The sequence below is a fragment of the Topomyia yanbarensis genome, chromosome 2 (assembly GCF_030247195.1).
Source record: "Topomyia yanbarensis strain Yona2022 chromosome 2, ASM3024719v1, whole genome shotgun sequence".
Lineage (NCBI taxonomy): Eukaryota > Metazoa > Arthropoda > Insecta > Diptera > Culicidae > Topomyia > Topomyia yanbarensis.
The window spans coordinates 159,712,715-159,733,380 of NC_080671.1; the positions used below are offsets into that span (position 1 = coordinate 159,712,715).

Below are 20,666 nucleotides of genomic sequence, written 5' to 3' on the forward strand. Positions count from 1 at the left end.
AACCGAATGGACATTAAACCGAATGAACATTTGATCGAATGAACATTTGACCGAATGGACATTATATCGAATGAACATTTGACCGAATGGACATTAGACCGAATTGACATTAGACAGACTGGACAGTAGACCAAATGGGCATGAGGCCGAATGGACATGAGACCAAAGGCCAAGAAGCCGAAAATATAACAGAGAGGAAAAAGGTCGAAACATATACTGTGGAGCTTTCGGGACTTCTCTCTTTGAGTTAAATATCCATAACTCGATTATAGACAAAATTTTTATTGTTTTATTGCATGAATAATAAAAATGTTTTTTTCGGTTCATTCAAAATTTATACCTTATGTTTCATTTTCATAGGAATATATACGTTGTTTAAATTGCGTTTGTTTACGCTGTGCCAATTATTGACCTGCCAAACTAGTGCGCATTTTAGATGAAAACTCGGTGACGGTCCAACCGCTTATGCTACATCATACAAAGACTTCCTTCAACCCCTTCGCACCACAACTGTTATGTTGTACGCTGTGCCTGACGTTTCCCCACAGTAGGTAATCAAATATTACGACGTCATGAAAACGCCTCCATACATATTTGTCCACACGTCCGTACCATTCCGCCAGTGAGTTGTCTTTTTTCAATACTTAAGATTAAGATCCTTTTCGTTATCATGAGCTGTTCTTTCGAATTATATATAATGTAAACCTTTTCATTAGATAAATAACTGCTTCATCGGTGCGGTATGTCACGAAGTTTTAAAAACAACAATTTATTAAACCATCGGTTTCTACACTACTCTAGGTCTGACGGCAAAGCCAATGTAATCGAGGCAGGCTAGGTGGCTGCCGACAGCCGTTGGAATCCCACAAGCAAACCTGTTATCCACTGAATTGCCTATATTTTTCAAACATAGGAGCGGTAGCGATGTGGATACCTCAAAACAAGTCAAGAACACAGACCAATATCTTGGGTCAGAATCAATATACAAAATCAATTTATTTGTTTGTTTTCAGTTTACGTTGCCTCTGTAAACTTAAATCAAACATTAGTTGTCCGTTTGTGCTATGGTCAGCATAATCGTTGTCGCGCAGCAGACTCGAATATGCAAACCCGATCTTCGACCGCTTCGCGGCGGAAAGTTAATGTTCCCAATAATCGTAGATCGGTATCCACCATAGCTTTGCCACATTAGGCGGAATTGTTATTTTTTATTCCATTTTGTCAGTAATACAAATTCTTACAGAATAATAAACTAACTATAGAACTTGTGCCATTCTGCCTAGTGCCCATTCGGCCTAATGACCATTCGGTTTAATGACCAATCTGCCTAATGATTGTTGGCCTGTTTTTCGGCAGAATGACCTTCGGCCTAAAGGGGTCGGGCATAGCGTAGTTGGTAAATCGATTGCCTTGTACGCAGCTCATCTGGGTTCGATTCCCAACCCCGCACATAGGGTTAGAGATTTTTATTAATAGATTTTTCTAACCCGAAGAGGCGAATGACCTTAAGGTTGAAACCTCTATAATCAAAATTTAAAAATATAAAAAAAATATATAAAACCTTCAGCCTAATGACCCGAGCATCTTCGCAGCCACCATCTTTTAAACTAACATCATTATCGCATTAGTCCTTAAAGCTGATTTGAAATTGCCTTGCATCACTAGGTAACTGTGGCCCAATTATTTTCAATAAGGGCAGCTTATGACTCATGGTACAACAGACGGACAGGTTTACGAACCTTGTGAAAGAAGATGTAGCTAGGTAACTCAGATCTAGCGATGATCACCCTATATGAATTTGATTGGGAGTATGATTTCTTTCCATCTCCCACGGTTGACCAATTCATGCCCATGGTGTTTATAAACAACAACGTCTTCAAACAGCTATAACTTTTACTTTAGGCAAGATTGGCTCACAAAAACAAGTAAGGCTAATAAATGCGATTGTAATCATCCTATTGAGCGCTAATAGTTACACGAATTAACTCAGGAACTGAAGTTATTGCAATCAATATGATTGGATTCCGATTGAACAGTTTAAGTTGACAACGAAAAACGATATTTTGTGATTTCTTCGTTATTTTGCAATATTATTGAAAACATATAAAACCGATCTATTTAGACTATTTAAGGTGACGTTCTCCACGCTATTGAACTATTGTAAATGTTCTAGGAGAATTGTATTGATCATTGGAATGTAAAAGTTGAACAGCTGGTAACACCTGTATTTATGAAAAAAAGTTTTTCGGAATTCTTGACCCCAACATTTTAAAGGAAAAATAGCTAACCCTGAAAGGGTTAATATTTAACGTAGATAGCAAACGCTTGCAATTCAGTGTGTTTGCCGGGTGAAGTAAAGTGTCCCTAATGCAGCCAATGTCGCATTTTAACAGACCATGGTAAACTCTCCTCGTTGAACACGCCATCAATCTCGACTTCTCGGTCGAATATGTAGACATCGATAGCCCATTTTGAGAAGCTCACACCATGGTATCGTTTCACCGACTTGAATTGGCGATCACGACCCAGCGTTAGGTTCGTAGCCAATTTAAAGGTGTGGTTTTGTATTTGAATTGGAAAACACCACAAAGAAACGGATCGACAATTATGGATATTCATTAGACCATCCAGCAATCCGAGAGATTCGGTACGAATAAACGAAGAAGATTAGGAAATTGGAACCCTGCGTTGTTCACAGCTTCAATGTAAATATACATATACGTGGAGATGGAGGATGGTGATACACATGTTAGACTAAGGGTCACAGACACAAAGTCAGAGAATATTTTCCAAATACCTGCAAAATAGTCGCCCACTCCCAAAAAAAAGCTACGTAGCATGACATGACCCCCTACCCCCATGTCGTCACGATTCATCACAAAATAGCAATTTCCCCTCTCCCCCATATAATGCTATGGTCATTTATGGATGGACCCTAAGGTATTACTAAAATAATGATAACATCCCAAGATATTTAGAATGATTCCGAAAAATTATATGTTCAAGCTCGAGCCAGTTATTTCTTCACGCAAGGTTAGTTTTTCGGTTTTAGTGGCCTCACAGTCAAGAGCAAATGGTCTTCTTGATCGCTCACGAACCACTCACACAGAAAAAAATATTTTGTATTTTTAAGTTTCTTTTCATGCACATATTTGGAGCATGAAAATACATTGAAAATTAAGTTCGCTTATAGTATGTCTGTATATTTAGGGTTGCAACGAATAGCGAAAGGGCCTTTGTCAACCTGAACTAAATTAATGTACATAGCTGCTTGTATATTGTGTACGAGAATAGCAGCTCGACTGATGGATGCAGTAAACAGATTGTAATAAGCAGCTTAATTTACCCTACTGTCTGTGACATCAAACCGAGATATTACGGGAATGTGTACCGGAAGAATCTGCTTGTGGCATCAAAATTAGTTGAATTGTTTGATTGTAATTTCAAGACGAGAAGTGTTTCTTCCGTTCGTACATGTTTCAACAGTACCATTTGTAATAATAATAATGTAATAAACAGCTGGCTAAATCCAATTTTAAGAACCATTGTTACAGCACATACATGCTTCAATCAGCAATGCGTAATATTGCATCAGGATTCTCATACTGTAATTCGATATTACATACGATACATTTTTAGTTTAATTATGTTGACCTACTTGCTGTCCCTACTGCCAACATCCATTTTAGCCTCACTGGACATATCCATGATATGATATTCTACCCCTCGCCTCTAGCCCCAAACAAACCACAATCGACATAGTTTTGCCTACAACGACGTAACTAAATTGGGTTGCAACGCATTACGCAAGAAGTCACTAGAGCCATCGGTTGATTACAAAACGGTCAGCTGTCTTCATCAACAGCCTCTGGTTTCCGCAGTCAATATCAACTTTCCCAACCAACGGGACATTCGCACTGTTGATGTGAACAGTAGATACATGAAACTAGATGTGGATTGTCAGTATATTTCGACGAGTGGCGACAACGGGAAACCATGTCTGGTGTTTTCAGTCTAGTATATGAACGAATAGATTTCCGACAGTAATTCTAATGTAGGCATAGACCCTTTGAATACGCCAGCTAAATATGAATCTTGTACAAGTAACAAGCCTCAACAAACACGTCAGAGACGACAAAATCCACCAACCGCCCGACTTACATGATTTCCTCAAACCGCCGGAGCCGTCAGCTGGAATGCGCCTGTTTACATTCATTGTTTATCATCATCATTACTGTCGTCCTAAGCCTTCGCAGCTAGGAGCTGTCTTTCGAAACCCGCATGTACAACATGGTTACAACCATTAAGGATAATGATGCAATTTTTACTTAGAGTGAGGCAGTCAACGACACAGTCTCGGATTTCTTGAAATAGACAGCATTTGAACAACTTTGGTGCGATACTATTTAGAGAAAAGGAAATGGTAAAAAATCACGGAGATGCGAGTAATTTCACTAATTTACCTAATCAATCAGGATTGTTCACTTAAACTTAGCTTATTCTAATTCTAGTCATTAAAGGATCCAAGTATGCTTTTCATTTGTTCTGCATTTGTGTAAAAATGATTACAAAATATTGTACAAACTCCACAATTCAATATTATTTCGTCCAACGTCACAGTAAATTTGCAATTGAGATGCATATTACTATTATAATTATTAAGGGGGGGGGGGGGGTAAGGGTTTCAGCGTGAAAAAAAACACTTTCTGCGATTTTTTTAGAACTTTGTGTGAAGTGAATTGATCAAAACTTTTGTACATTATAGTGTATCATTTCAATAACATGCTGTAATTTTGGCATGCAAAACTATTAAAAAGCGACTCGGTGACGAAGCTTCTTGTAGAACATGGAAAAAACATGATTTGCGGTGTTACCTGCCATTCAAAAACTACTTCAAACTTTGCATACATATTCTATATAAAAAATACCTAACCCCTACGTTGAGTTTTTGAGATAATTTTTTGGTTAAGGGAGTGTTTACTCATAAAAAGGCTGAATTTTTCCTGAAAAATAGAAATTTTTATTTAAAATGAGTTAAAAACCCTTTAAACTTAAACCACTATTTGATGGTCACCTGAGTATAATAAAGGAACTCAAACTAAAACCTTTCTTGATCAAGATAAAATGGAGGCTATACCGAATTTCGATATCTCATATAAGGTCAAATAGTGGATAGTCAGATATGGGATAGAGGAGTTCCCATACTACCTCAAGGTACAATATGATTCTACACGGATGGTTCTAAAATGGATGAGCTGACTGGCTCGGGAATCTACGGACCAAGAATTAAAGAAGCGATATCAATGGAAAGCTTTCCAGGCAGAGCTATATGCAATATCAGTGGTGAAAATTTTCATTTTCAAATTCAAATTTCCAGTTCCAAACAGTAAAGGATCCTCAATCAGTTGGCGAGATTTTCATGACTGAATCGTACGTCTTCATTTCAAATTGATGCTATTCCATTCACCAACCAAAGATGCCATCTGCTCTGTAGAGGCCAGTTTAGGTTAAATGTTGACATGTTTTGCGTTTTCAAGCTTACATGTAAGAAGAATGTTCAGAGTAGTTTTTCTTGAAAAACCTAGTCAATACCCCAGTAGGGAGATATTCACAGGGTCAATGAAATTGAAAATGAATGGAAAATATTTGACCATGTCGGCAATATACACCTGCTCGGAGGTCTGTAGAAAAGAAACTAAAGACATGCAAAAACGGGGGGGGAGTGTAACGCATCTTTACAACAACTGGCAACTCGGAATAACTATGCTATATTTCACCCTATGGAGGAAAATTTGGTAAAAACCAAAATTTCTCACTAGGGTGAAAATTTGTTGGTAAAAACCAGTCTTTGTACAGGAGGGCACAAATCCTTATTTCATACTATGTTGCGTTTCGGCTTCGCCTCATCAGAAACCGACACTAACACATTGTCGGAATAGATTAGCGCCGGCTTTCGCATAGGCCTGCTAAGCCAAGACAAGTTTCGGCTTCACTTGTGTCTCATCGGCATAAACAGAACTTTTGCTCGAACGGGACATCACGTTTGATCAGTCGTTTAATTGAAACACATAGTGTGTTTTAGTTTTAAGGGATTTGCGTCAGGCCGGCGCTAATCTATTCCGACAATGTGTTAGTGTCGGTTTCTGATGAGGCGAAGCCGAAACGCAACATAGTATGAACTCGGAATAAATTAATGATATTCTGGGTGTCTGGCCACCAAAGAATCGATGGTAACGAAGTGGTCGATGAATTAGCCTGGCGTGGTCGCTCGACAAGCTAAGAAATTCATACATCCAGATACAACGAGAGCCAAAAAACTAATGGATCTAAAACGAAAAGAGTTACGTATAATCACAGGTTTATTTACGAGACATTGTCCTGCTAAGTATCATCTGAAAAAATTGGCAAAAGTCAAGATGACAATTGTCGATTCTGTAACTACGAGCCCGAGAGCTCGGAACATATTCTCTGCCATTGTACAGTACTATTTATTCGAAGTGAGCGATACTTCGGAAGGCTTCAAATGACGCCTCACGAGGTATGGCATACCTGTCCCAAACGGATCCTTAGCTACATTAGTAATGTACTACCCGGTTAGGACGACACATGTGGACCAACAAACAACTCGCTTCCAACTACATTGGATTCGGGCAAGTTGTAACATGTAGAGCAGTGATTCTCAACCTGGGGTCCGCGAACCCCTAGGGGGCCGCGAAGTCGTTGCTGTGGATCCGCGAAGAAAAATATATTTTCTGAGTGCAGATTGAAATTTCAAGTCTTGTTTCCTAACGAAAAATAACATATTGATAGCATACAAAATCGATGTTTATCCTGTGGGGTCCGCAGCAACCCAGGGTGATTTCTAGGGGGTCTGTGGAATGAAAAAGGTTGAGAACCGCTGGTCTAGATTGTAGAGTAATTTAAGCTACTATACGGACTATACAATAAAACAGTTTTATGTTGACAACATATGTAAGTAAGCGTACTGTTAGGGTCAGACATGAGAAAACATTGAAGAACTGCGAAAACAGCAAAGGTCCTGGATTGCTTCCCTGCGGAACTCTCGACATGTGGATAAAACTTCATGATACGTGATTTCAGCAGTTTCACGTATAATCAGCGATCTATCGGAAATTATTTAAGCCAGTAGTTCTCAAGCTGAGGCTCGCTGACCCAAGGAGGGCCTGAAGTCGTTGCTGGGGATCCTCGAAGAAAAATATTTTTGGCAAGTGGATATAGAAATTCGAGACTGAAAATGATATATTGATAACATATAAAATCGATGTTTAACCGTGAGGGTCCGCAACAACCCAGGATGATTTCCAAGGGGTCCGTGGTACGAAAAAGGTTGAGAACCGCTGATGCAGAGCAAACAGGGGCAGCTACAAACGATAACCTGGATAATGGTCGCAACAAAAAAAATAAAGAAACTCTAGAGAGCCATTCACCGATCACTACAAGTAATAGATTTCCTTTATTTGACTACCGATTAAATATGGCCGACGAAATCTGTTGAAATCGGTTTATTTCAACCAATTAAATCGGTCGATTGGAAGGTTGTTTAAAACTGCAATCAGATTAATACCGATTAAATCTTAAGCTCACGAAAACTGTTCACCGACGAAACCCAACTTAGTCGGTTGATTAATCGGTCGACCTCGAAGCACTCGACTTCGTCGTTCGACTGGGATATTTATCAACTCCAAACTGGGGTAAGACAACAATAGTACGATATAAAAAAGTGAAAGACAAGACAAACGAAAAGATATTACATGATTTCGTCCATTACACTTGATCAATCCTAAGCCGATCGTCGTTTGTTAGTGCCTCAACCAGGAAATATCATAAGTGTAATAATTGAACCGTAGCAAGAGCCCGACAATTGTCCTGTGCGTTATTAAACGGCAACGACGTCTGTCGAAATAGAAGGTGAGAATTCGGAAAGGGTTTGTAGTGCAGTGCCAAGGCATAAACCAGCCTATCCCAACAAACAAATAGTCGTGTACTGTAAAGATCAGAAACAACCAAATAATAGCTTGGCTTGTCTCAAGTCCGGGGGCACTACTTTTGCAAAGAAAAGTATTATTCTAGATGAAATTAACCCTTCTCCTTGGGCTCAGAATAAAAATATAATGGTCAAAAGGTGGAGGCTGGGGGCTCATTATGGCTCTTGTTTCGTGGGTATACTTTTCTTAGCTGCACCTTTCGTATTACGATTCTGTGAAATTAGAGATAAATCCGGAATCTGATGATCCACTCCATTTCGATCCTTCGACATTTTTCAATACTTTTATACTTCTATCGGCAGACCGTTTAAGAAATATGATATTAGCAAACGATTTTCTGATCAAACCAAGAATAAGGAACGCTTTCATATTTTTTGCTCGTTGTCCTTCCTTGTTGATTACTTCCACTTAGAAACTGGAGTCCGCTCCCTGGTGAACCGCTTCGAAAGGTAGCCAGGTATGGATAATATGCGCTCTGCAGCTTACGTCACCAAGGTTTTCCCCGTAACGAGAGCTGTTTCCGACGAATATTGATTTCGATTCGATATTATATTCGTTGTTTTTTTTGTTTATTTTTAGACCGTAGCAGGAAGAGAACCACGGCGTTCGGCTGTTCGAAGAAAAAAGGAATAATAATGAGGACGCTTTTGAGTACTTTGATGCGGAAATTGTTCGAATAGAGAAAGACAATGAGAAAAGCGGAAAATTGTGCAAGATGATTGGTCGTTGAAAATTTGCAAAGTCTGAGCTTGGGCTTAAGATCGAAAAAGTATATTCAAAACTCAACACGGGATGCTTAAATATTACGGGCACTTGACGACGTTTCTTGTAACTGGATGCTAGTCGGTAAAGTCTCCTTTTCTCGGAAAGTAGACATTAGATTTTATTACCTCACCACAGGTTGTTGAAACGTCGTTTACATTATATCGCTTACCTCAGTTCAATTTAGCCCCTGATGTTGTGTTCAGAGCTGTAGCTCTCTGTTTTTCCGTAAAATTTAATGTACAATTCAATAACTTTTTCTCAAAACGGTTTGAAATTAGTCACCCGATGTGCTTAAACTTGCAAACGATGATTATCACAACTTCAACTTATAAGACTATGTACAGTTAATGTCTTATACCAATCAACTAAACATATCGAATAGGCTATGTTACAGTAATAATTTACTGTACGCTTCCAAATCCCGACAACTACTATGCTAAACCAAGAGACAACCGACTATATCAATATAGGACAATATGGAAAGCAAAAAATGATTATTGAGTGTACAATTGGGCGCAGAGTAGTAATCATTCCTTCTAAACGTTCTCAATAGAATACATCCATAATAAAAAAAGATAATTATTTATTACCAATATTCTAGTCAGGTGTTTCTGAATCAGGTGGTGTACGATAGATTAATTGATTATTTGGGAAGTTCAAAAAACTAAATAACACATGGCACATTTGTTGAACTATGCTAACAATTTCCAGTTCGACAAATGTGTTTTCTTTCTTGCAAATAGGTAAATAATAATCATACCTCAAAACATCCATCGTAAATACCATTTCATTTAATACCATCAATTGCGCTTACTACCAAACTTTCTCACCTTCTGGTATTCTAACGCTCAAACTATTCTCCCTTTGTCTTTACTTCTATTCCCGATGCGAACGGATGACAGTGAAACCGCTGAGTGTGAAGATAATGAACCCGTCGACGCCGTTGGTTGCCGAACGTCGATACGAAATTTCCTGCGAAAGCGTTGGTTCGAGGCCAAATGCGATTATAACCTGGTACAAAGGAAAGCGACAATTACGCCGGGCAAAGGTTAGTATAGTTTACTGCGTATATATAGTAATAGTAGAGCTAGCATAGAGATGCAATATTGTTCGTTCCACAGTGGCATTCACCGGCTATGTTTCAAGCTGATGCGGTGCACGCAAGTGCAACCGAAGACAACCGTACAGACGACTCTTTCGGCTGGGTACAATCTCAATGTAGAGATTGAATTTATGTCCAGGGATACGGCACTCTGGTGACTATCTGTCTCCAACCGACCGGAAGATTATACGAGCGACTGGATGATGATGATGTCTTTATAGTTATATAGATATATTTTCGAAATTGAAACAGCTTTCGTTTTGAGTGGTACTGGAATTGGGAAGAGATTCCAAATACGATTTTTCACTATTCTGGCTCTAAAAATAAATCGTCCAGTCTGATGAAGAAATAGATAACTATGTGTCCGTTTGATTAGAGTGAATGTTTCAGTTATATCACGGGGGCTTTCCGGACGTATAAAAATTGTCAGATATCTGTAATACAGTTCATGGTCATACTACCTAAGATACAGTTTTTCTAAATATTGTAACTGCTTATATTGATATTCTCCGAATTTGATAAAAATCTCAGCGTTTTTTTTATACATATGTGAGATGGACTTTGGTTAAATATTAGAATATTACTTTGACGGGATGTGGGGTAAAACGGACTTAGAAAAATGGCTGGAAGTAAAAGGTCGAAATTTTAAAATTTCTAACTCTGAGTTAGCTCGATGAAACCTAATTCTATTTAGTTCTTCTAACGGGTGTTCAATAAAAAATGAGAATGATTTCAATACCTTTCTGTAATTAAAGTAAAGAGCGTAAATTTTTTCCTCTCCAAGAGAAATGGGTGGCATGTTTCTTTTCGCTCGGCTGCTGTCAGTTCAATCGAAGATGGCTTCGAAACAGTAAGCACTCCGCGAGCGTGTTCTACGGTTTTTACGAAACGCGTGGTAATCGTGGAAAAAAGTTTACGGAAAACCATTTTCGAGACGAAAACGTGTCCGTAGGTAAAGTTTACTGAATTCTGGCACCCCTGAGCGTGGAGCAGAAGGCCGTCCGGTGAAGATAATGACGCATATGAGGAAGGAAGATCTGCCGGTGGATGACGAAGAACTACCGCGGGACGTCGTTCGTGCTAGACGACTAAAGTTATTTTCCGCCCTCGAAGACCCACATTCCAGGTAATGACAACTACTATTCCAGCGACAAGTCGGCCACACTCCCCGAAGTAAAATATAAGTTTAAGCATAAATTTGAAAAAAATGTTATGCTGTACATCGCCATATCGGACAGAGGGATTTCAAAGCCGTGGTTCAAGCCGAGCGGTCTGGCCATCAATCAACAAGTGTACCAGGAGGAGTGTTTTGAAAAAATTCTTCTGCCGTTCTTAGAGGATCATCATGCAGATGGGAAGTACGTCTTCCATTGCACCAAGACGCTGGAGTATCTTGAGCAGAAAAGGATACCGTACGTGCCGAAAAAAAGAAACCCCACCAATTTACCCCATCGCCGTCCCATTGAGGTTTTTTTTCAGCTCCCTCAGTGTCCTAGTGTACAAAAAAATTGACGGGTCAAGATACGAAGCAGTTGACCACTAGGTTCCGGAATTATATCCGGAAGATCGACGTCAGTGCCATCCAGCGCTCTTGTGAAAGCATCGCGTCTAAGTTGCGTCGTAGAGCTGACCATGACTGAACAAATTCTCATTTTTTATTGAATACCCATTAAAAAGCTATAGCAGATTCGCTCTAGAATACCTTTTCGTCTTTCAATTTCATTGCTTTCGTTTCTCTTAGTCCTAAATTTGACAAAAATAGCCAACAAAATCGATACAGTACAACCTTGCGGCAATTAAAACATAGTAACATAAAAAAGAAACTTGTTTTCTTTTAGATAGGGAAGAAAAAGCTCTACACTGATAATATAAATTCGTAAATATTATGAAATTGAACCTGAAATACACGAATTCATTCGTCGTTTTCTGCAACGAAGTATTTTCGTGCATTCTAAATAGTAGGTTTCGTTTATTTCATGAACAAGAATGGCCGCTTGGTGAACGAAAGCTTTCGTAAATTTTACATATTTGGTATACACTGCACGAATGTTATTGTTGATATCGACATTATTTTTCATGAATGAAACGAAATGTGTTGTTTATTTTAATAAACGTGTGTGTATATTACGAACGATTTCGTTGGTCGCACGAATTCATTTCGTTTATCTTAGAAAAGTTTTCGTATTTATTAGCATATTATTTTTGTCATTCGATCTTTTGGGATCGATGTTTGACAACACCGATTTTTTTTTAATTTAAAAAAATCGATCTGGCCAAATCGATTTTATTGCGGTATGAAGAAATGTTCGTTTGATGAACGAAAGTTTTCGCAAATGCTACTTATTTAGTGTACATTGAACGAATGTTATCGTTGATAGCGACATTATTTTTCGTGAATGAAGCGAATAGTTTCGTTTATGTATATTACGAACGATTTTGTTGGTCGCAGGAATTCATTTCGTTCATCTTAGTAAAGTTTTCGTATTTAATAGCATATTATTTTTACATTGCTCCAGCAGAGAAAAACTCAAACTTCTTTTTACAAAACCAATGAGCAGTTCGCCAATGGCTCAACTGGATCCGTACTGCTCCGGTTTATGGATCAACTGGAAGCGAAAGAGGTTCAGGAAATCTTCCTGAAACCGGAGGACACGGATACGGTTACTTAATAGTCAGACCGAGATCGCCGTAATGATCAACAATTATTGACCCATATTCTGCCTCTCTTTTGGCGTTGACGGTTTGACGAATGATGCTTGTAAATATTACGAAGACTTTCGTATATAGCAGTGAACAATTCGTTTGCCTAATGAAGCCATTTCGTAATAAACCAACGAAAGTGGTTTCGTGGTTTTCACGACAAACTCGTAATAAAAAATTAAAGTGTTTCAATTTAACTACGAATGATTCATCATATGTACGAAAAAAATCGAATATTTCATAAAATTTGTCTGTACGAATCTCATTCGCAGCGATATACGAATATATTCTATCAGTGTAGCAACATATTTGAAAATGTATGTATACTAGTAAACATATTTGAAAAGCTAAAATAAAAATTTTCCTTGAAAAACTTCACAAAATGGCTGATTCAAGGCCAATTGATTACTGTTTTATCTAATTGGCAGGAAAATGCAGTTCGTAATTCTGATTGAAATTAATTAAACAACAAAAATATGATTTTCCGTAACTTTTTTCCCGCGGTTTCCTAAAAAATTATGTATTTTGGCATGAATGTTTTATTTTAACGTGCCACAGAAACCGGTTTTCTGGTGCTATTGTTTGTTAGAGTCTTAAAAAGGCTGTATGAAAGATTGTTGTGATATATTCTTCGATTTATATATTGGCGAGTTCTTTTAGGGGACCATCCATAAATGACGTAGCATTATATGGGGGAGGGGGAGACGTGTGACGACAGGGGGGTAGGGGGTCATATGATGCTACGTAGCTTTTTTAAAGGGAATAGGGGTTGACCTGATGTCACGACAATCTTGCCAGTTTCATCTGACATCGTTTTTTTTATTTTTACGCGGACAAGGGGAGGGGTAGGGTTACCGTCAAGCTACGTAATTATCAGGGGGAGGGTATTTAGAGGTTTGTGACAAAGTGCTACGATGGGGGAGGGGGTGTAAAAAATCACCCAAAAAGGCTACGTCATTTATGGATGATCCGTAAGCTTTGATCTAAAGCCAAAAACAAAAGTTATTTTTCGATTTCTGCAAAGAATACAAAGAATACTGATATATTTTGATTTTCTGCAACATGGCATACTTTTTAATAGAAAAATTGCTTATTTAAAAAAATCCTGCGTACGTCACTGGAGAAAGTAATTCTGAATACACGTGTCTCAGTACACTCAATAATGGTGACGATTTTCTCTAAAAAATCAGGTATTGAGAGCTTTCTTATTTGTTTTTGGCATTAGTATCAGTAATAATGATGCAAATCAAAATCCTTTGATCAGTCACTAGCAATTGTGAGTCCAACGGTAGGGTTATTTCGGGAGAGATGCCGCACTTTCTATATCTCGTATATATCGTCACTTTTATACAGTAATATGATATTGTGAGTTTGTCTTTCGAAGAACTACAACACTGGAGATGTAAAATAATCCTAATTATTAACTCACGAAAATTTTATTAATGATTATGTGCATCCAGTTGCATCACGGAGTGCCGAAAATTTTTCAGTACCACAATAAAGTTTCGTTTTTTTTAAATTGTTCGATTTTTTTTTTGTAAATCATGTATCGGTTGAATAGCTGGGACCTTTTAGAAGGCATTCTGATCATGAGCGCGGTCATCCATAATTTCAGAGGAAAACGTCGTCGTGCGGCATCTCTCCCCTACAATTGGGATAGATGCCGCATCAAAATTGCGGGTGAGATGCCGCACTCGATGGCGGAGGATACGTAACTAAAATATATATTTTTTTACCTTAGAATGTCATTAAACGATCATTTAAGTCAGGTATAGGTTCTTAATAAGGTATATCCACAGACTAGCGGATCTAACACAGAGACATATAGAATTATGAGTCTATTTATCTATATATTTAAACGTGCGATATGTATCTAAGTATTAGTTGCTTCGGTTTATTTTTTAAAGTTTCAGGCACTAATTCTCGTGATGCATTGATTTGTAGTGATGTCAAGACTGGGATAAAAACCAAAAAATCCAACGAATTGATGATTTTTCAAAATGAATCTTTCAATAACAAAGCTCAGTTATATAAATTCATTATTGGGAGAAACAGCCAAAAACTGATTTTAAGGAACTGCTACGAACACATAGATATTATTGCTCGTACAAACATATAAATAAATAGTACCCCTATTTAAGTTACTCCAACTTAACTGTTACACAAGGTTGCGAAAGAAAAATATTTTTAAAATGTTGAATTAAAAAATGTTTCTAAAGTTTTAACCGTAGAATATTGCACTGTGGTATTAATGTACCCAATGCCACCTCCGGAACCAATTTTAAGACGACAATTTGGCATTTACCGACCTAGGATCAATTTTGAGTTCATAGAAAGAGTCGAAAAAGGTTGTAGAGCCAGTTTGGTTTTGGCCTTCGTGTAAGCAGGAGTCAAAGTTGGCGTGTGGTACATTTGTACCCTAGTGTACGGTTGTCGTTAGTGTTAGTTTTGTTCTGTCAGTGGCAATATGACTCGTGACAATACCAGTTTTGATACTGGTTGTTTCACTGCATAAGTGACTATTAGTATTATGTAATTTTTAATCATTTATTCAATTAATTTAATTTTATTTTGAAAAAAATCGTTTTCATTTGCGCTGAATTTAACTTTTTTATTTCTATTTGTTATAGTTTTTAAAGCTATTGGCTTGCAAGTATAATCTGCGCACAGTAATTGCTGTAACAGTAGCGTTGCGTGCTACCAATGTATTACTGATCAGATTTTTTTTTCGTTTCAATTTCCGTCCCATTTCGTGGTAGGGTGATGAGTCTATTTTGGAACCATTAGGGAGAGGGTCGCACTATTTTTTGAACAACTTTAAAAGAAGCCATATTATCTATAACCTTTCTCAGAATAAAATATCAGTGTACTGTTTCTTAAACATCGATATAATGCTCATTTAGCAGAATTGCCTCAATTTTCAGCATAAATGAAAATAAATATTCCATTCTGTGCATCTATTCCCACCTCAACGATCCAATTATCGCCTCATGGGTGTGCCAATTTCCACCTCATCGAAAAACAATCTAGTTGAAACGCAATGCCTCATATTCCATTTGCGTCGATTCTAACTAGGTATCCAGATCATGGACGCCACCGTGTGATTTGTAAAACGAATCATTCTGCTTTTTTCAGCCGATCAAAACAAACGTAAACATCACGCACATCAATGAAACTCATCAGCTGTTAGTAGAAGAGCGCCCAGAATTGCGCACGCGGAAAAAAACCATTCGAAGGTTAGCAACTAGAATGACAAGTTTCACAACACACATTGCTTTCTCGAGATCGAATTGTATGTGCAGATGAAAATAAAATATCTGCAATTAACAATTAGTTGAATAACTTGAAGTAATTGATTACTTATACCTGAAATTGCATTACATTATATTTACAAGTTCATGTTTTGGTTTGGCCGCACTGGTGATTCTTTTCTGTATGATGGATACAAAAAGTTGGTTTTGATTGTGGTAGTGTATCAGCAAAACATGCCAATAATAGGAACCCCCATATTTAGTTTTATCCTATTATAACACTAGGCCTATTCTAGTGTTTGACGAGTGATTTTAAAGTGAAATTATTATAAAAAGGTTCTCCAGCTAAAATAAAGGTATGTATCAGTGCAATGTTTAGTATATTTGTGCTGGAATAACGAGATATGAGGCGGTAAATGCTGGCTCGTAAAAGTTTATTTTGCTAAGCGCCGTTGCATCCAGTTTCGGTTCACTATGTGAGTGAGGCGGATTAGTAGATATTTCAATAAGGTGATTTTGTTTTAATTAAAAGTTGGATTTAGAGGATAGTTCTAAATACATATGTGCACGACAAATAAAGAATAAAACTTGAGTTTATTTTTTCTCACCTGTTTTAGCCAAATCGATAGTGCCATTATCTCATATGCTTGGTTCGAAACCAAGGGGTACGAAATAGGGTCACAATAGGCTCTACTGCCATAATAGGCACATCACCCTATTTTCCAATACCCGATTTTTCAATTTTCGCTCTTCCAAATAATTGCACTTTTTCAAAAATATCTAAATTTAATTTAATTCCGTTATTAGACCATTTTTTCAACTTTTAGAATCATTTGATTTTTTTCAAATCGGTTGAAAATTCGCAAAGTTTTAGTAATATGGATGTGGATAAAGTCACAACCGCAATTTTCTCGCTTCTTTTTTTGCTCAAGTCAATTTTTGTATCATTGTTTCAATTCCGTACTTTCATTTACACAGCTGTTCTCGAAATTAAAAAAATTAAAGGGTTGTGTACAGGACACGACCACGGTGACATTAAAAATGTAGCTTTTTTCAAGAGCGTGCAAATGAATTTTATCTATCACACATATCGACTCACGTTCTTGTTCACTCGCCTGTTTTCATATGTTACAATTTGCTATATACCCTCCCCATCAAAACATAATTTATTGAAGGTCTTTTAACGGTAATCTATTAATTAATCAAGTATCTCACTAGGTGATTGGCATTATTTGGCTGATCCATCTAGTAAAAATAGGCTGGTCTGTTCAGAAAATATATTCAAATAAAAGTTCCATATTGAGAGCTGTGATGAGGAAGCCCACGCCCACCAACGGAAATATACAGATTCTCCATGAAATATGAAATTTCATTTTCCATTTAAATTTGCAATAATGTACTAATGAACTTAAGTAAACAATCTTAAGGTTAAGTATTTCTTGATCGATTAGTGGTTGAACAAATGAAATTATTTGATAAATTACATTGTTATACAACGTTCGCACTACCAGTTAAAACGGGTTTTTATGCTATCTTGGTGACATTTTTCTTGTTGCTAATTATTAAAACGTGTTATAACTCTGTAGTGTAAACATTGTATTATTAAACCAATTCTGCAGCGTTTTATGTTATATAGGTGTTTTATGTGGTAATAGGACTGACATAATTATATCTTCAGTACAGCGGTTTGTTTCATAATTTAAAACAGATTTATTTTAAAATTTAAATTAGTATACCCAACCGTTCTATTTGTTGTATACTTTAAAACAGACAGATATTCTGACTGGATAAACTGGGAAAACAATTTTAAGTCCAGTAACGCTTAAGACATGGCTTGAATTTGAATCGAAAAAGAACACCCGCTTCAACTGCTGCTGGGACGGTAAGTTCTGTTTTAAAATTTTCCGTTGTGTGCAGTACGAAACAAAAGTGTTTGAAATTAGAAAACAAAAAGTTCTGCTGGGAATGTGATTGTTTCCGATGCAATTACACTCAGATTTTTCACGCAGGGGATACAGGCCGTGTAAATGAAAACCGCGTAAATTTAAAAAAAACGCATTAATGAAAACCGCGCAAATTTCAAAATCCGCGTAAAAAACATGAGTGTACTCTCCTATATAAAATACTACGCTGCTGAACAGTGCAATAACTACAGAAGCACGTTGTCAGATGCCTTACTCATAAAAAATATAAAACCGAAATATGAAACATGAAAACCAATAGGCTCTTTACCCTACGCAGCTACAAAGCGCCGTAAACATGGATTAACAAGTTACAACGCACACGCATGCATAAAAATAAATATATTTTTTTCAAACGCAACACTCTTAAGCAGCACACACCGCATTGAATTAAAACACCGTGACTGGTACCCGAAAAATTCGCACACGGCCACCGCTGCCGAAAATGCATAGCGTCTACCGCTTAGTGTAGTGCCCAGACACTGCAGCCATGGTCTAACCCGTTCAACATAAGAACGAAAACTAGGGATGGGCGATACTAGTAACGATACCGACGGTATCGATACTTTGCTGAAAGTATCGAGTAATTTTGTATCGATACTTCAAGATGTCATAAAGTATCGGTATCGATACTTTTTGAACGATACTCGCGCATGGTATCGTCTCAGAACCATAAGTAAAGGGTGGGAATATTTTCCTATGTATTGGTGCTGCTGTCAAATTTGAAGAGCGAAATAAAAATTCGACAAAAATCGAAAATCTACGGCATAACATTAAGATTTCTGACAGCTTATTTACAACCACAGATGCGAACTCAAGTCAAAGGAAATTGGTTTGTTTTCATCACGAAATAATCCAGCGCCTTTTCTTTTTCAACGGGAATAGAAAGGTCAATTGACCTTTCTATTCCCGTTGAAAAGAAAAGGCGCTGAATTAATTCGTGATGAAAACAAAATATTTACACTGCAAAAATCCCGTGCGAAATGCCGTGATTCATTTCCAGAACTGTAAACTGGACCTTATCCAAAATTTAAAATTAATGTTTAATAGTGTATTCATTAAAATAACCTTCATTGAGAAATTGATAAGAAATAATCACAGCTTGATAAAAAAAATGACAGAGGTTGTTATACTCTGCTGAAAAAATTCACAAAATACCCCTTAAGCTACTGTAAAGTTGCTTTTTGCCTGTGGGGAAATCATTTTCTGAAAATGTGACGTCACACATTTTTGGCGTTTATTTCCCAACACACTCAAAAATGAATAATGCTTCCACCCTTAACATTATTGTCCTGGTAAGAGTTGATTTTTTCTCCGTTTTTTGTCATTAGGCACCACGACATTTGTTTGAAAATTCAGTCAAGGGTTTTATCAACAAGTTTGCTCCTGCGAACAGAAAAACCCGTCCGACGACCATACATCGTTAGTCCGATTCGTTTGAAGTTGGATAGAATTGGTGATTTTGTCGGACGTCGTACCCACCCGAGTTACGTCAGAAGAAATAATCAGCTAATCAGGAATGTCTCATGGATTGCCTAATAGAGTTCTATGCAAATGATTTCACACTACCTTGGGGGTTTATTTTCCTCCAGCTGTCATATGTAAAACTGCCAGCCAATTTAGAAATAGCTCACCTAAAGTATTAATAGTGTTGGAATGGTCTACGTCGCTCTAAAACTTATTCCGGAGACCTACAATACCGGTTTTCCTAGGTTCCACCATGAAAATAATTGAACCGAAAAATTATTTTCGATTTGTTGTCTTCCATCTATGACAGGTGGAGGAAAACAAATCGTTGAACACACTAATAGAGTTACAGATTATACTCTATTAAGATTTCTGACAGCTCATTTACAACCGCAGATGCAAACTCAAGTCAAAGGGAATTGGTTTGTTTTCATCGCAAAATACCTAACCTCGACCGATTTTTACAGTGCACAATATTTTGTTTTCATTATTTCGTTATTCAGTGCCTTTTCTTTTTTACTGGGAATAGAAAGGTCAATATCAATAGGTTTGTTCCAGTACGCGCTTCTTGCTTCCAGTTGCTCCAGAGCAAACAGAAGCAAAAAAAGTTACTCCTTTTTACTCCGGTTTGCTACCATAAGATGAAAAAAGAGAATGGAATACAGGAACGATTTTTCTGTTTGCTCCGGAATACTTCTAGTTTCTCCTGGTACTGGAACAAATCTCATATACTCCAGGAGTAGCGTTTTACGCCAGCGTCAAATAACCGCTCACGCAGTTTTGAAAACAGCAATTTATTTTGGGTTTCCGGTTGTTGGTAAAATAACGTAACTTCACGCTGACGGTAAGTTTTTGAAGTTCTACTTACAAACATGAATTATTCTAGTTTTTTAGGGGATAAAGAAAGTTTTTTATATTGTATTAATAAATATTATTTTTCTATAGGGCAGCTCAAAATGAGTCGTTCAGTAAGTGGTGTCTGGAATTTTCTGAATAAAGTTGACGGTGAGAAAGGAGCAAAATGCCGCATATGCCGCAAAATGTATTCAACATCCGGTAATACCAGCAATGTATGGAAGCATCTGGCACTGCACGGTATTACTAAAGAGAACCACAAAGATGCTGTAATTGGAGAAAAGGGGAACGTAACATTTAAAAACAAGCAGATAATTGATGCCAATGCCAATGACGATCTTGACAGCAACGATGATTCGTCTTCAAGTATTATAGAAGCGGTGAGTATATTTTTATTTCCTACATGAATTACAAAAACTGAATTTATCTTGCATTAGGGTGGTTCTATCGCTGGTGGTGCAGCGTCAAGGTCTGCTTCGAAGAGCAGCGTATTACGACCACAAACAGGGAATAATGATTCACCGAGACCTTTGGTGCAACAATCTCTTCATTGTGTCAT

The 20,666-nt window shown here is 37.4% G+C and overlaps 1 protein-coding gene across 1 annotated transcript in view; it reads left to right on the forward strand.

Moving 5' to 3' along the window:
• LOC131681906 (neural cell adhesion molecule 1-B-like) overlaps positions 1–20,666 on the forward strand; it is a 967,955-nt gene that overhangs the window by 780,213 nt on the left and 167,076 nt on the right. Inside the window, exon 6 of the mRNA XM_058963004.1 lies at positions 9,674–9,819. Coding sequence (XP_058818987.1) covers positions 9,674–9,819 — 146 coding nt within the window. The remainder of the gene's footprint in view (positions 1–9,673; positions 9,820–20,666) is intronic.